This window comes from Protopterus annectens, chromosome 2.part1 (assembly GCF_019279795.1).
Source record: "Protopterus annectens isolate FY-2018-M chromosome 2.part1, PAN1.0, whole genome shotgun sequence".
In the NCBI taxonomy this organism is placed as follows: domain Eukaryota; kingdom Metazoa; phylum Chordata; order Ceratodontiformes; family Protopteridae; genus Protopterus; species Protopterus annectens.
The window spans coordinates 964,580,287-964,597,736 of NC_056729.1; the positions used below are offsets into that span (position 1 = coordinate 964,580,287).

The 17,450-nt window shown below is 43.4% G+C and overlaps 1 protein-coding gene across 1 annotated transcript in view; it reads right to left on the bottom strand.

Annotated features, from left to right (window-relative positions):
• Positions 1 to 1,348: 1,348 nt before the first annotated feature.
• Positions 1,349 to 17,450, bottom strand: part of CPEB2 (cytoplasmic polyadenylation element binding protein 2) — a 568,627-nt gene continuing 552,525 nt past the window's right edge. Inside the window, exons 10-11 of the mRNA XM_044063518.1 lie at positions 4,627 to 4,808; positions 1,349 to 1,591 (exon numbers count right to left, since the gene is read on the bottom strand). Coding sequence (XP_043919453.1) covers positions 1,349 to 1,591; positions 4,627 to 4,808 — 425 coding nt within the window. The remainder of the gene's footprint in view (positions 1,592 to 4,626; positions 4,809 to 17,450) is intronic.

The following is a 17,450-nucleotide window of genomic DNA, read 5'->3' on the forward strand; positions in this document are numbered from 1 at the left end:
GAACAAAAACCCTGAACCTTTAGAGGTCCGAAAGAAGACCCCATACAACATCTGAGGCATCCAAAATAAAGTTCCTAAGGGGTGACTTGGGGCTGAAAAGGAAGTCCTGGGTTGACAGACAGCTGATGAATCCATCACCGAAGCTCAAGCTTGACGCATAGAAGAAGAAGAAGAACTAGAAAGTCCAAACAATGACAATGTTAAATCCAGACTGACTTTAGGAACCACTGTAGTTTTCTCATATGAAGCCTGGCTAGAAGGAGCATATGAATGGTAGATGCCATGTAACCCAGAGCCTTTAGAAACTCCCTGGCTGTAAATAAGACCTGAGGAAGGAGTGAGTGAAAAAAGGCAATTAGAGTCACAGCCTTGGGAGATGGCAGGGAAGCCAGCATAAGAATCATCTGGAGCCTACACCCGAAAAAAACACAATCCTGAGGAGGAGTTGGGAAGGATTTCAGGAAATTTACTGTAAACGCTAGGCCTTGTAAGAGGCAAGTAGCGTAGTGGAGGTTCTGAAGCAGGGTCTCTGGAGAGGAAGCCTGAATGAGCAAGTCATCTACGTAAGGAAATATGTGTATCCCCCTAATCCTGCAAAGGTAATCACAGAGTGAGGCATTTGGTGAAGACCCTTGGGAGAGTACAGAGGCCAAAGGGCAAAGCAAAGAACTGATAATGCAAGGAGGAAACAGAAATGCAAACATTTCTTGAAATGGAGATGAATAAGGATGTGTAGATATGTACCCTTGAGATCTAGAGATACTAGGAAAGCCTGAGGTAGAATAATAGGAAACAGGGTCTGAAGAGACAGCATTCAAAAGGAAGAAACCCTCAGAAAGGTGTTGAGCTGAGAAAGTTCTAGAATGGGCCTCCAAGTTGCCTTCTTTCCTGGGAACCAGAAACATTCTGCAATAAAACGTCTTCCCCCCCACTGAAGTGCAAGAACTGCTTGGATGGTGCCTTGAGACAAAAGGCTCTGAAATGCATCTGGAAAAGATGGCAGTTGTTCCTGAGGAAGTTGAGGAATGCCCAACAAAAGAAGACCGACATCCACACCATGAAATACCCCTGGAGAATGATGAACAGAACCCAAAAATCCGGAGTAATCCTTAACCAACTGTGAAGAGACAAACAAAGACGAAGAGATAAAGGAACCTGAGCAGGAGGGAAGAAGGTAGTCAGACAGAACCTGGCTTGCCTAAAAAAACAGGAGCTCTTCTAGACCCTTTTTGCCTGGGGGTAGGACAAGACTGTCCACATACAAAGGCAGGACTGAATGGATAATTCCTCTGAAATTTGGGAAAAAAACAAAAATGTGTTTCAATTCCTGCAAAGTCTTCTCCTTCTTCTACAGGGACTTAAAAAGCTCAGCAGCTGCAGAACTAGAGAGATTTTTGTCAACAGCAGCATCCATTAATTTAGCCTTAATATCATCAGGCAAAGGTTGGGGGTGCAGCAAAGAATAGTGTCTTAACACAGAACCAAAGGCAGCAGCAATAGAAAAAGCATCAGCTGCATCATAACTCCAGTTAATAGAAAGATAGGCCACTTGAGAACAGCAGCCCAACAAATACAGGGAAAAAGCCTTTCCCTTGGAATGAGGACAGTCAGAAATAATGTGATGAGCATAAGATAGAAGAGCTCAAACATACCTGGTCGTATGGGGCTGGTAGTTAACAGCCTGAAAGACCTGGGTAGCAGTACTGTTCACCCTTTTGCCCAGCCTATCCATGGCCTTACTGTCCTTGTCAGAAGGAAGTAATTTAGTAGAAGGCAACAGTTTAGAAGGTTTGTCAGAAGAAACTGAGAAAGCAGAGGGGTCACAAGGACATTTGTGAAGAAACTTGCAATCGTCAGGCACCTTACAAAACCTATCAGGTTCTTTAGGGGTTAGGGGCTGGGAATCAGGAGCCTGAGAAGCTGCTGGAAAAGTATCCAACAAGGCAGCAAGGACAGAAGGGACAGCACAACGCTTAGGAGGCTCCATATAGAGGAGTTCATAATACCTCTTCTGGATGTCAGAAACCTGGGTACAGTCTCATTTAAAGAATTCCATCATATGACAGAAATAGCATCCCCAAAGCAAAGTTCTTCAAAGGGAGAATCTGAACTAATGGAGTACTTCTCCTCAGAACCACAACCTAATGGAGAAGGAATCTGAAAGGAATGAGCCAAAGATTCTTCCCCATGAGTCCAATTCCTCATCAGAAGAGTCCTACTGCCTATTAAGAGGAACAGAAACTCCCTGGGGGGCTTCAAGGCCATGAGTGCATTAAACAATGCCTATGTGAAATTCTGCCATTCACGCTGAGGATCCTTAGGAGCAGGGGAATTATGTTTTGTTTTCTGTTTCAGACCCTTGCAGACAATCAACATAGTGGGAATCTCCTTCCTAACAACCTGAGGAACACCCCTATGACCCTCAGATATGATCAGCCGCAGCTCCTCCCTCAACATCTGTAATGGATGCTTGCAGAGCCTGTGAGGACATTTGAGAGGACGGATCCATGCAGACCTCCTAAGTGGTCGTGGTAAAGGAATCAGAAGGAATCGCTGGACGATCCTCTAGATTTTCACCAGCCTTGAGAGAGAGGTCTGGGGCAGATGGTACAGCAGCCGAACCTGACCTAGCTTTTGTGGTCTTCTTGGCAGATGTCTGACCTTCTGGCCAGGATGATTCTGCCATTGCAACACTGCACCAATAACTTAAGATGCTGGTTCTCTAGGTAGTCAGACAAAGAGGAGAGATGACTATGAAGAGTCTTAAGGGCAAATGCTTAACAAATCGGGCATGGTGTATGGTCAAGAGAAGCACCCAAGCAAAACAAACACGGCTTTTGATGGTCCATATGGGGAATCTGTCTCCCACACTGACTCTTTCCCTTTCTGGATGACATGTAACCTCACAACAAAAAAAAAAAAAAGACAAGATAATAAGAAAAACAACAAATGGGCACTCATCTGAAAATGGCTTGGTAACCAACAGACGAAGCATTTAGACCAACGATTGAAGATGGTGTTTGGACCGGTGATAAAGAAGTTCTGAGGTATGTATGTCACCTTTAAGCCCTACCCCATGAGCAGGGAGCATACGTAGGACATCCTTCAAATTTAAGGCTTTAGCACACTAGCCAGATGTTGGACTACCCTTGGCAGGGGATCCCTTTAGTAAAGAAAAGTGCAACAGTGATATAGAGGGATATCAATCCTCGTCCAAATGCCTAGGTCCTAAAGAAACACATTTATGGTAATTATCTTGGAGCAGTAGCTTGTACTCTCATACTGCATGCTTTCTGAAGCTAGCTTTCCCAATAATGAGTATTTACAAACATAAGAAAATGTATAACAAATGCAAGCATTCAGCAAAGGAGGGTTAGCCAAAACAGTCATTACAGCACTGCAAACAAAGTGACCTAAACAAGGAGAGCCATACTAAACGGGTGGCGTAAGCCACAAAACTATGGGCTAGGCTGATAAATGCCCTCGGGCAGATAGCCTAGTATGAACCTATGAACCTATGAAATAGGAAATGGTGAGAAGCCACAAGCCCTGGAGGCAAATGGAACTGAAGAATCACAAGCCTTGGTCATATTAGCCAGGAAAACTCAAACTCTGCCAACAAATGCATTAGAGGGAAGCCTGGGTCATTTTAAGCTTGTCTGAGAATGGTGAGTGGCAAACAAGCTCTGAAATAAGATGAAAGCATGTAGGGAATCAAGACCACCCCTAATGAACAGAGTTCCACCCTCCCCCCATCTTTGCACTACTGCCGGCACTGTTAAGGCACTTAAGGAAATTACATCTCTGATGTCTAGTGCTTCCCACTACCACGATCTCTATACTGCTGCCAGTGTCATTAAGGCACTGAACTTAAATGTATCCCGGGTATCTAGTGTCCCCCACCACCAATCCCCATATGCTAGTGCAGTTAAGGCACTGAAATTAAATACTTCCCCAGGTCTAGTGGCTCTCATCACCCCCAATCACATCATGGTACTTTCATGAAACCTCACTTTACCTCCTAATAGCACATTGTTAACTTTTCGTTGGACATAATTAGTCAAAGGAAAAAAAAAATAATCCGAAAGATCCAGTCTAGCAAAAAAAAAAAAATAAAAGAAAAAAACAGTCAAATTTCACTCACTACAAAAAGGCAAGTGCCACAACAGGATTTTTACTGACCTTGAAGCTTTCGCTGAAAGAGCTAAAACACTCCAACAAAACAAGTTACTGTTCACACTCCAACAAAACAAGTTACTGTTCACTCCTGTCTGTGGTCAAGAAGAACTGAAGATGGAGTGAGTTACTCTCCCCTTTACAGACAAGTTTCCTGTGATACTCTTGGTGGGGAGGACAACCTTGTCCTGGTCTGGAAATGTCCAACTCCTCTTAAAGGATGGACACTTGACCGACACTGACATGAGGATAATCCTGTGTTGTATAAATGCACTGCAGTAATGAGCCTTATGATAAACATCACTGTTTCTGTGACACTTAACGCAAAGGGTAACATAATTCAGTACAATCAAATTAGAAATCTGAGAATGCAAGGCTCCAAATATTTTAATTTCCTCAATTTACATGTGTCATATGACACAACAATAATAAATCTCTTAGATTACTTACACGCTTATCAATATCACCATGTTGAAGCTGAACAAACCGGGCACTGATGGCAGCAATGTAACTTTGTTGATTGGAAAAAGCAACACGGCCAGCACCTTTTGGATATTTCAGCTCAGGGTCAGTATCAATTCCTGCATAACAAACTCCACCATAAAGACGGTCCATTATCATAGCCAACTCAACTTCAGGAAAAAGGTTAAGGAAAAAACAGGAAAATTATCTGCAATCTTTAAATAATGTATTTATATAATTTATTTGCATTTTTGCAAACATTTTCATACATCTAAATCAATCAACTAATGAATTAATCAAAGAATGTCAAGAAAACACAGTAACAGGACTTCCAGTGTACGGTATCAGCATCTGTAATAAATTACTATGATCTGAATGCAATTCTAACCATCTGTCCATTTATCAACTACGTTTGCCTAGAAAAAGCTCTGCCACAAAGGAATTAATATAGCAGTTTTGCAAAACAGAGCAACTATATTCTTGCCCGGAAAAGAATCATCTACTGCATGATCTGAATGGAGGTTCTTTTACAAATATGCCCTACAAATTACATTGCTACTGAAACAAAAAGTGAATGAGGTCAAAGAAAGTACAGTTTTGTACCTACCATAAATGTAGATGTTCGAGGATCCACATTGCTGCAGTCCTAACTATTGGAGTAGTCCGCTGTCCAGTCGGCCCGAATACCAAAGTATATGGCTGACGTCGGTCAGGGCGCATTAGACTGACGTCAGTACGTCAGGGTACTAATGCGCATGACCGACGTCATATCCTCAGTCTTTTCTTGCCCCAGATGTCAGAAGACCCTAAAAAGACAAGGCCCAATATACCTGCACCAAAAATATGTACAATATATACAAAAATATCAGCATATAACCTCACCTACACAACCACCCCTAAACACAGAGGGGAAGGAGGGGTAAATTGGACTGCAGCAATGTGGATCCTCGAACATCTACATTTATGGTAGGTACAAAACTGTACTATGTTCTTCGTTCCACATTGCTGCAGTCCTAACTATTGGGTAGAATCCCAAAGCAGAGGTAAGGGAGGCTGGCAAATCATAAAGAAGCAGGAGCTGACAACATGCCTTGCAAAATTGCTGTGGCAAAACCAGCCCTAGACTTAGAGTAGAGAGGAAGGTGATAATGCTTAGAGAAAGTATGCACTGAACTCCAAGTAGCTGCCTCCAAAATATCCTTAGTTGCCACCCCTTAGAAATGCTGTTGAAGTGGCAGTAGCCCTAGTGGAATGAGGCCTAATCCCAGCTGGAATCTCCTTGCCATGATGGGAATAACAAAATGCAATGCAAAACCCAATCCACCTAGAAATAGTTTGTTTTGACACAGGCTTGCCCTGAACTCAAAGCAAAAGAAACAAACAACTGCTGAGACTGCCTAAAATCCTTAGTCCTGCTCAAATAATAGCATAATTGCCTGTGTACATCTAAAGTGTGCAAAATCTTCTCCCCTTTATTTTGGGGTCTGCATAAAAGTAGGCAAATGAATAGTTTGGTTTAAAGCCACACTAGAAACCACCTTAGGCATAAAGGAAGGATTAGTACGTAATGATACCCTATCCTTATGGAAAATCAAAAAGGGCTCTACTGCCATAAGGGCCTGCAACTCAGACACCCTTCTTGCAGAAGTAATAGCCAACAGAAAAGCAGTCTTCCACGACAAGTATTTCAATTCAGCAGTAGCCGCAGGCTCAAAAGGTTGTAGGGTAAGTTTTTCCAACACAAAATTGAGATCCCAAGCAGGAGTAGGAGCTCTACGGGGGTCTTATATTCTTGGCCCTCTAAGAAACTGCTTGAACAAAGGATGCGAAAACAATGGTGGGTCACAATCATAGTGAGCTGAAATTGCTGCAGCATGAACCTTAATGGAAGAGAAGGACAAACCTTTGTCCAATAACTCAGAAAGATATTGAAGAGCCACACTCAAATTAGGCTCCGAAATCTCCAAATTCTTTGCTGTACTCAAAATAAAAATCTCTTCCATTTTTCTGCGTACACTTTCCTTGTACTAGGTCTTCTAGCTTCCATAATCACATTTAAAACTTGTTGAGGAAGTTGAGACCTGCTGTGTTTCAACACAGAATATGCCAGGCTGTCAGATGAAGAGAGTGAAGCTTGACATTGAGCAGATGACCGTCCTTCTGAGATAACAGATGTGAATCAAAGGTAAAGGCCATGGAGGCTTCCTTACCAGACTCCTTAGTAGTGGTACCAGTGTTGCCGAGGCCAATCAGAGCTATTAAAATCATCCTTGGCTTGTCTTGTCTGACCTTAAGAGCACCTTTGGAAGAAGAGGCAGAGGTGGAAAGGCATACACATGAAGATTTTCCAACTGAAAGAAAGAGCATCCACTTTCCAAGCTGTGTGATGAAACCCCTTTGTGCAAAACTTTGGCAGCTGGTGGTTTAGTGGAGAAGCGAACAGATCTATGTCTGGAGTTCACCAGGACACTGTCAATTTCTGAAATACATGAAGATCCAGTTTCCACTCGTGGGGATCCATGATTTGTCTGCTTAACACATCTGCTAACGAGTTCTGTGCTCCGCAGAAACCTTGCCTGAAGAGTTAGTTGCAAGCTGGCGCAGTCTCCCATAAAATCATTGCTTGCCTGCATAGAGGATAAGAATGTGTTCCCCTTGTTTGTTGATGTACCACATGACAGTTGTGTTGTCTGTTAGAATCAACACCTGCCCTGGAAGAAGTAACTCCTTGAAAGCCATTAATGCAAACTGGACTGCTAACATCTCCTTCATGTTGATATGTAGATGCTGTAGTCTGGCAGGCCACTTGTCTTGTATCCACTTTCCATTTAGATGAGCACCCCAAGCAATGTCCGAGGCATCTGTCGTTAAAATCTGACTGCCTGGCCGGGTCACAGAGAGTCCCTTGTTTAGGTGACATTCCTGAGCCCACCACAAAAATTCTTTTTGAAGGCAAGGTATTATTTGAATGACAGTGTCCAAATCCTGGCAGTGCTGTGTCCATACATTTTTGAGATACCATTGCAGCTTCCTCATATGCAGTTTGGCATTGGGAAGCACCAGAATACAAGATGCCATGAACCCTAATGTTGAAGGAGTGTCCTTGGAGGCAGCACGGAGAGATGAGAAAGTTGATGGGAGTAAAGGGATAGACTCTTTGTTTGTCCGGGGTTAAAAGGCCATCTGGGCTGCTGTATTCAGTCTCACACCCAGAAAGCACATGTCTTGAGAGGGTACTAGACTGGACTTTATTTCGTTCACAGAATACCCTAGGCATCTTAGCACTGCTATAACATATTCCAGATGCTGTAGAAGGTCGTCCTTTTCTTGAGCCAGAATCAGGCAGTCGTCCAAGTAAGGATAGATTTGAATTCCTTTTAGCCTGAAGTAAGCTATCACTGGAGCCAGAACCTTTGTGAATACTCTGGCAGTAGATAAGCCAAAGGGCAATGCAGAGAACTGATAATGAGAATTTCCAGCTCGAAACGCAGATACTTCCTGCAACTTGGTCTTATAGGCACATGAAGGTAAGCTTCCTTGAGATCTAAAGTTACCATCCAGTGATCCTTGCCCAGCAGAGGTAAAAGCTGATGCAACGCCTACATCTTGAACTTTGGGAATGTCCAGATAAGTGTTGAGGATAGATAAATCCAAAATTGGTCTCCACGTGTTCCCCTTCTTTGGTACTAGGAACAGGCGAATAAAATCCTAGGCCCCCCAATTTTAAAAAAGAAATATTTTTCTTTAACAAATTCATCCAAGGGTTTGGCAAGAAAACTTAAAAACTTCAGTTGGATAGCATCTGAATAAATATTGTTTAATGCAATTTAACCACTGTCTTTCGTTCTGAAAGCCCACAAACAGTTTCGTTGAACTGGCAACCCTTTTGGAAAGAATCATTCTGCATGATTGAATGGGGTTCTTTCAAATTGAAAATTCTGTACTGACAGGAGTGAATGAGGTAAAATGACAGTTTTGTACCTACCATAAATGTTTGTATTGACACATTGCTGCGTTCCTAAATTGGGTAGTCCGCTTCCAGGGCCGAACCAATAGTGCGAGGTCAGGGTTGATACGAAGGACGCCCCCCTAATCGCAGAGCGCAATTTCTAGTCTTTTCTTCCCCAGATGTCAGAAGACCTTGAGACAGCCCAACAACCTGCACCAAAATACATATAAGAAATATCCATTTTAACCTACTACACAACCCTAACCAGGAAGAGAAAATTGGACCGCAGCAATGTGGATCGCAAGACATACGGTACAAAACTGCTGTGCCATTCCATTGCTGCAGATCCTAACTATGGAGTAGAATCCCAAAGCAGAAGTAAAGGGGCTGACCGATCGCGGAAACTGAATTTTGACAGCGCCTTGCAAAATGGCTGTAGGCGAGCCTCACTGGCAAGCTGACTTTAGAGTAGAGGAAGGAAGTGAAACAAATGTAGAGAAATACGCTGGGCTCAAGTAGCTACCTCCGAAATGTCGCCGGTTACCACCCCTTGAAATGCTGTTGAAATCAGCAATAGCCCTAATTGGAATGAGGCCTAATCAGCTAAGTCTCACCCGCGTTAAGGTGCCGTCTGGTAAACCCAATCCACCTAGAAATGGATTTGTTTGTTTGCGAATAAACGAAAAACAAACAACTGCTGGAGACTGCCTAAAATCGTGATGCAGCGAATATCTTGCCAATTGCCTGTGTACGTAGGTACGGAATACTTACGCACTATTTTGGGGATCTTAAAAGTAAACCAAATGAATAGTTTGGATTCGGCCACACACTAAACCCTTAGAATAAAGGAAGGATTAGTGGTAATGATACCTATCGCCATGAAAATCAAAAAAACTCAGCGCCGTAGAGACCTGCAACTCAAGAAACCCTTTTGCGGAAGTAATGGCCAGCGAAAAAAGCGTCTTCATGGTAGTATTTCAGTCAGCGTGGCGCGATAAAGGGAATTGGCAGGTAGGATTTCAACTGGTGAATCTGGCTTAAGAGCTCCGTGGGGATCTTATGTTCGCTGCCCTCTAAAGAGTTGGAACAAAGGATCGTAATAGTGGATTAAATGCCATAGTATGAGCTAGAAATTGCTGCAGCATGAATCTTAATGAAGAGAAAAGACAAACCTTTGCCGGCAACCAGTAAGATATTGAGAAACCACCTCGAGGTGGGCTCCGTCTCGTGTTTGCCTCCAAAATAAAAATCTCTTCCATTTTTTTCACACTTTCCTTGTACTAGGTCTTCTAGCTTCCATAATCACATTTAAAACTTGTTGAGGAAGTTGAGACCTGCTGTGTTTCAACACAGAATATGCCAGGCTGTTAGATGAAAGAGTGAAGCTTGACATTGAGCAGATGACCGTCCTTCTGAGATAACAGATGGGAATCAAAGGTAAAGGCCATGGAGGCTTCCTTACCAGACTCCTTAAGTGGGGACCAGTGTTGCGAGGCCAATCTGGAGCTATAAAATCATCCTTGGGTCTTGTCTGACCTTTAAGCACCTTTGGAAGAAGAGGCAGAGGTGGAAAGGCATACACATGAAGATTTTTTCCCAAATGAAAGAAAGCATCCACTTTCCAAGCTGTGTGATGAAACCCCCTTTTTAAAAATTTGGCAGCTGGTGGTTTAGTGGAGAAGGGAAAAGATCTATGTCTGGAGTTCCCCCTGACCCTGTTAATTTCTGAAATACATGAAGATCCAGTTTCCACCGTGGGGATCCATGATTTGTCTGCTTAACACATCTGCTAAGGAGTTCTGTGCTCCGGGAGAAACCTTGCCTGAAGAGTTAGTTGCAAGCTGGGGAGTCTCCCATAAAATCATTGCTTGCCTGCATAGAGGATAAGAATGTGTTCCCCTTGTTTTTTGATGTACCACATGACAGTTGTGTTGTCTGTTAGAATCAACACCTGCCCTGGAAGAAGTAACTCCTTGAAAGCCATTAATGCAAACTGGACTGCTAACATCTCCTTCATGTTGATATGTAGATGCTGTAGTCTGGCAGGCCACTTGTCTTGTATCCACTTTCCATTTAGATGAGGCCCCCAAGCAATGTCCGAGGCATCTGTCGTTAAAAACTGACTGCCCTGGCGGGTCACAGAGAGTCCCTTGTTTAGGTGACATTCCTGAGCCCACCCCAAAAATTCCTTTTTTAAGGCAAGGTATTATTTGAATGACAGTGTCCAAATCCTGGCAGTGCTGTGTCCATACATTTTGAGATACCATTGCAGCTTCCTCATATGCAGTTTGGCATTGGGAAGCACCAGAATACAAGATGCCATGTACCCTAATGCTTGAAGGACTGTCCTTGCAGTCAGCACGGACTGATGAGATAGTTGATGGTAGTAAAGGGGAAAACCCTTTTTTTTGTCCGGGGTTAAAAGGCCATCTGGGGTGCTGTATTCAGTCTCACACCCAGAAAGCACATGTCTTGAGAGGGTACTAGACTGGACTTTTTTTTCACAGAATACCCTAGGCATCTTAGCACTGCTATAAAATATTCCAGATGCTGTAGAAGGCCTACCTTTTCTTGAGCCAGAATCAGGCAGTCGCCAAGTAAGGATAGATTTGACTTCCTGTTTGCCTGAAGTAAGCTATCACTGGGGCCAGAACCTTTGTGTATACTCTGGGGTAGATAAGCCAAAGGGCAATGCAGAGAACTGATAGTGAGAATTTCCAGCTCGAAAACGCAGATACTTCCTGCAACTTAGTCTTATAGGCACATGAAGGTAAGCTTCCTTGAGATCTAAAGTTACCATCCAGTGATCTTTGCCCAGCAGAGGTAAAAGCTGTTGTAACGTCAACATCTTGAACTTGGGAATGTCCAGATAAGTGTTGAGGATAGATAAATCCAAAATTGGTCTCCACGTGTTCCCCTTCTTTGGTACTAGGAACAGGCAGAATAAAATCCTAGGCCCCTTTCTGATACAGGGACTGGCTGAATGGCCCCTATTTGGAGTAACAGAAATTTGCTTGTGAGCCTCTTTCTTTGTGGAGGAGGAACGTCTGGCATGCCCTTTGGAAAAAAAGGGGCCCCCCAAGGTTTATTTTTGGGAATTTAAAAAAAAAACCTGTAAAAACCGTGGGGGAATGATATTCCCAACACCCCATCTGTCCCTTGAGTTTTTAATTTTAAAAATTTCCCAATTTTTTTCTTTGGAAAAGAAGACAAGTCTTCCTCCCAATCGAGGAGGCCTGACAGCATCAAAAAAAAAAAAAAAAAAAAAAAAAAAAAATTTTTTTTTTTTTTTTTTTTTTTTTATATTTTCATGTGAAACTGACAATTCAAGCCCTCATGGCTAAAGTGGAAGAAGTATACACTTTCTTTCCCCATCTATCCAAAGCCCTTGCCTCTTTATCAGGGGAACAGGATTTTTAACAAAAGAGGCCTTAACACCTTTAGGCCCCCGAGAAACAGTTTTTGGGTCTGCCCTAGGACTCTTAAAAGATACTTATGAGCTTCAGGCACCCTATAGTACCTATCAGGTTTAACAGGGCAGGAGGCAAAGAATCAGGGTTCAGGAAGCCTCTGCAAAAACATCTTCCACCACATTCAACACAGGAGGTATAGCTAAGGGCCTATGCTGGGGTAAAACAAGAATTCCCTAAGCCTTTTCCTGGGAAACAGAGTAATCTTGGCCTTCCCATTTAAAGTGCTCCCTCATGGAATGCAGAGTCTCTGAAAATGAGAAATCCTCAGGAGGAGAAGCTGAAAGGGGTGGAATCATCCACATCAGAATCAGAATAAGGAGGATACTCCTGCAAGTCTTCCAGAAGACTCAGAAGCCTCTGAACACTGTTCAAAACTTCAAACTCAGGTTCCACCCTAGGCCTCTTATCAGGAGGGGCATAGAACCTCTAATCATAGTAATCAAATCTTCTGCCATTTTAAGCATATGTTTCTTAGGTACAGAACCCGAAATGCTAGGAGAAGCCCCCCCTGAAGCTGAACTTGGCCTACCTCTCAAAGAAGTTTTGGCAACAGAAGGAGAGGCTCTAACTACCTTGGGAAGAGAGGGAAGAACAGTTACCTGAGAAGCCCCTCAGCCTGGCCTACCTCCTGAGAAAGGGACATCCTGTAACAGTAAAGTCTCTGCCTGAGACTCCAAAGAAACTCCTGGCAAAACCTCTGGCTCCACTGAGCCTTCTAAAGAACCGGCGTCCGGGACTGCCCGGGTTTATCAACCCTAGGCTTGCTGTTTTGTCCTTGCGCTTTTGGGGGCCGGAGCATCCGCGGCATTTTATAATTCAACGCTTCCCAAACACTAACCTGGCACAGTCTAACCTTTTTAATAGTGCTTTTTTAAATCTAGCACAAGAGGCATCCAACAACGCCCTGCTCAGGCCCTAAACAAGGTATACACAAGGTATGGTAATCCCTATGAGGTATCTGTTTCCCCAAAAAATACAGTTATTCACTTTTTTTGACATCCGGGTTTAAAAACTGAGGCAAGAAAAACCAAAATGTTCCCCCCGGGTACCCAACTCTGATTCGGTCTGAAACTCCCCTTGAAAATTTCAGAACGCCAACCTGCACTAAAACTGCTTCTGCATCGGGCCATGCGGCAAAAAGACTGAGGATATGCGCCGGGGCGCATTTGTCCCCGCCTTTCGCCCGTCTAAGCGCCTGACCGCGCCCGCCTTTTTCTGGTATTCGGGCCGACTGGACAGCGGACTACCCAATAGTGGCTGCAGCAATGGGGAAGAACATCCCGACCTAGTTTTTTTGGCAGATGTCTCCTTTGGGGATGATTCTGCCATTAACCCAAAAAAAACAAAATGCTGGTTTCTAAGTCAAAAAGGAGGATGACTATGAAAGTCTTAAAAAAACTTTTTTCGGGATGGTCAAGAGAAGCACCCCAACAAAACAAAAACTTTTTGGAAAGTAAGGATAGATTTGAATTCCTTTTTGCCTGAAGTAAGCTATCACTGGGGCCAGAACCTTTGTGAATACTCTGGGGTAGATAAGCCAAAGGGCAATGCAGAGAACTGATAATGAGAATTTCCAGCCAAACGCAGATACTTCCTGCAACTTAGTCTTTGGGACATGAAGGTAAGCTTCCTTGAGATCTAAAGTTACCATCCAGTGATCTTTGCCCAGCAGAGGTAAAAGCTGTTGTAACGCAACATCTTGAACTTGGGGAAAGTCCAGATAAGTGTTGAGGATAGATAAATCCAAAATTGGTCTCCACGTGTTCCCCTTCTTTTGGGACTAGGAACAAGGGGAAAAAAATCCTAGGCCCCTTTCTGATACAGGGGCTGGCTGAATGGCCCCTATTTGGAGTAACAGAAATTTGCTTGTGAGCCTCTTTTTTTTGTGGAGGAAGTCTGGCATGCCTTTGAAAGGGGGAAGTATGGAAATAAAACCTGTAACCGTGGTGAATGATATCCAAACCCATCTGTCTTGAGTAATTAAATCCCAATTTTCTTTGAAAAGAGACAGTCTTCCTCCCAAAGGAGCTGCCAGGCAGAATCTACTGGCAGCTGAAAAGGCAGGTCATTGGGTCTGTTTACGAAAGGGACCCCTGCCCTCACCAGAAGTCTGAGCAGGTGAACTCCTGTTCTAGGCCTAAAAGAACCTTGAGCTCTGCCCCTACCACGCTAGACCTACCCCTAGACTGGGAATCATAAGCAGGATATGTCCACCCTTAGAGGCCAATTTCTACTAAACTTGGGGCTGCACCTGCAAAAATCTTTAACAGTTTGCATAGACTTAGCTTTGTCCTCCATTTTCTTTAAAACTGCTTCCACAGGGGAAACCCAAAAAACACATCAGACTGTAAAGGAGCATCCAAAATCCTTGTCTTAACATGCTCAGCTAAATTCTGATCCTCAACCAGGCATGCCTGGGAAAAACAGAACTAGTGGCAGCCACCCTCGAGGAGGCCTGCAGCATCAAAACCACATTGCAAAGAATGCTTACCCACTTGTTCAGACACATGAACTAAATCCAGCAACCTTTCCCCAATACCTTCCGCCAAAGCATCCACCTTAGATTTCAATTGTGAAAGGAGATAATTTGATATTTTAGCATGTGAAACTGACAATTCAACGCCTCATGGCTAAAATGGAAGAAGTATACACTTTCTTTCCCCATCTATCCAAAGCCCTTGCCTCTTTATCAGTGGAACAGGATTTTTAACCACAGAGGCCTTAACACCTTTAGGCCCCTGAGAAACAGTTTCTGGGTCTGCCCTAGGACTCTTAAAAGATACTTATGAGCTTCAGGCACCCTATAATACCTATCAGGTTTAACAGGAGCAGGAGGCAAAGAATCAGGGTTCAGGAAGCCTCTGCAAAACATCTTCCACCACATTCAACACAGGAGGTATAGCTAAGGGCCCTTAAAAATTTGCCCCGGGGTAAGAAAAATTCCCTAAGCCTAAATTTCCTGGGGGGGGAAAAAAAAAAAACCAGAGTAAATCTGGCCCCTTCCCCATTTAAAGTTTTTTCTCCATTTTAAGCATATGTTTCTTAGGACAGAACCTGAATGCTAGGAGAAGCCCCACTGAAGCTGAACTTGGCCTACCTCTCAAAGAAGTTTGGAACAGAAGGAGGCTCTAACTACCTTGGAAGAGAGGGAAGAACAGTTACCTGAGAAGCCCCTCAGCCTCTACCTCCTGAGAGGCACATCCTGTAACAGTAAAGTCTCTGCCTGAGACTCCAAAGAAACTCCTGGCAAAACCTCTGGCTCCACTGAGCCTTCTAAAGAACCGGCGTCGGGAAAAGGGGGGGTTTTTTTCCTTGCGCTTTTGGGGGCGGAGCATCCGGCGGCATTTTATAATTAAAAGCTTCCCAAACACTAACCTGGCACAGTCTAACCTTTTTTAATAGTGCGTTTTTTAAACTAGCACAAGAGGCATCCAACAACGCGTGCTCAGGCCCTAAACAAGGTATTCACAAGGCTTGGTAATCCCTATGAGGTATCTGTTTCCCCAAAAAATACAGTTATTCACTTTTCTGACATCCGGTTAAATACTGAGGCAAGAAAAACCAAAATGTTCCCCCGGGACCCAACTCTGATTGGTCTGAAACTCGGCTTGAAAATTTCAGAACGCCAACCTGCACTAAAACTGCTTCTGCATCGGACCATGCGGCAAAAAGACTGAGGATATGAGCCCGGGCATGCGCATTAGTACCCTGCGACTGGCGCCCGTCTAATGCGCCCCGACCGACGCCCGCCTTTTTCTGGTATTCGGGCCGACTGGACAGCGGACTACCCAATAGTAAGGACTGCAGCAATGTGGAACGAAGAACATCCTGACCTAGCTTTTGTGGTCTTCTTGGCAGATGTCTGACCTTCTGGCAAAGATTCTGCCATTGCAACAACCCAAAAACAGATGCTGGTTTCTAGGTAGTCAAAAAGGAGAGATGACTATGAAAGTCTTGGGCAATCTTTAAACATGTATGGTCAAGAGAAGCACCCAACAAAACAAAAGCTTTTGATGGTCCATATGGGGGAAACTGTTACACTGACTCTTTCCCTTTTTGGATGACATGTAACCTCACAACAGACAAGATAATGAAAAAACATGGGCACTCATCTAAATGCTTGGAAAACAGAACATTTAGACCAAATTGAAGATGGTGTTTGGACCTGAAAAGAAGTTCTAGGAGTAGCACCTTTGCCCTACCCTGAGCAGGGCATCTGGGGCATCCTTCAATGGTTTAGACACTAGCCAGATGTTGGACTACCTTGGCAGATCCCCGTAAAGAAAAGTGCAACAGTGATATAGAGGATATCAATGCCCCAATGCTAGGTCCTAAAGAAAACTTTATGGTAATTATCTTGGGAGCTACTCTCATACTGCATGCTTTCTGAGCTAGCTTTCCCAATAATGAGTATTTCAAACAAAAAAAATGTATAACAAATCAAGCATTCAAAGGAGGGTTAGCCAAAACAGTCATTACAGCATTGCAAACAAAGTGACCTAAACAAGGAGAGCCACTGTGAGGAAATAGGAAATGGTGAGAAGCCACAAGCCCTGGAGGCAAATGGAACTGAAGAATCACAAGCCTTGGTCATATTAGCCAGGAAAACTCAAACTCTGCCAACAAATGCATTGAAGCCTGGGCATTTTAATTGTCTGAGAATGGTGAGTAAACAATCTGAAATAAGATGAAAGCATGTGAAACAAGCCACCTAATGAACAGATTCCATATCTTTGAACTGCCGTTGCACTTAAATTTTATTTTATGTCGGGATACATCTTTCTGCTGCAAGGGATGAACTTAAATGTATTATCAGTGACCACCCCATAAGGGGCAGTTGGGAAAAATTTACCCAGGTCTAGTGGGTCATAAAACACATCATGGTATTAGAAATTTTTCCTCCTAATGCACCTTATTGTTAACTTTTTGACAAAATTTGTCAAAGGAAAAAAAAATCCCAAAGTAGTCTAGCAAAAAAAAAAAAAATAAAAAAAAAAAAGTCAAACTACTAAAAAAGGCAATCCCAAAGGAATTTAATTTAAAATTCTTTTTTTTCCCCCCTCCAAAAGACAGGCAAGGGCCCAAATCTTGGAGCTAAAAGCAGGATTGGGTGTTTGGGGATGAACCCCCCCCAGAATTTCAGGAACTCCTTTCTTTCCCAAAAGAATTAGCCCCCCTACCAGCAACTTCCCCAACTGGGTCATGCATATGTCACCCCAAGGATTTCAAACTTGGGGACCTAAAACTTTAAGTTGATGATAGTTTGCCCATTTTTTTAAACCCCAAGCCAAACCCATCGATTAAAATCCAAAATTTCAAACTCTTTCTGATTCACCAGGATCCTGGAAGAATAGGGCAGCACCTCAGGAGCTCACTAACCACATTGCAAG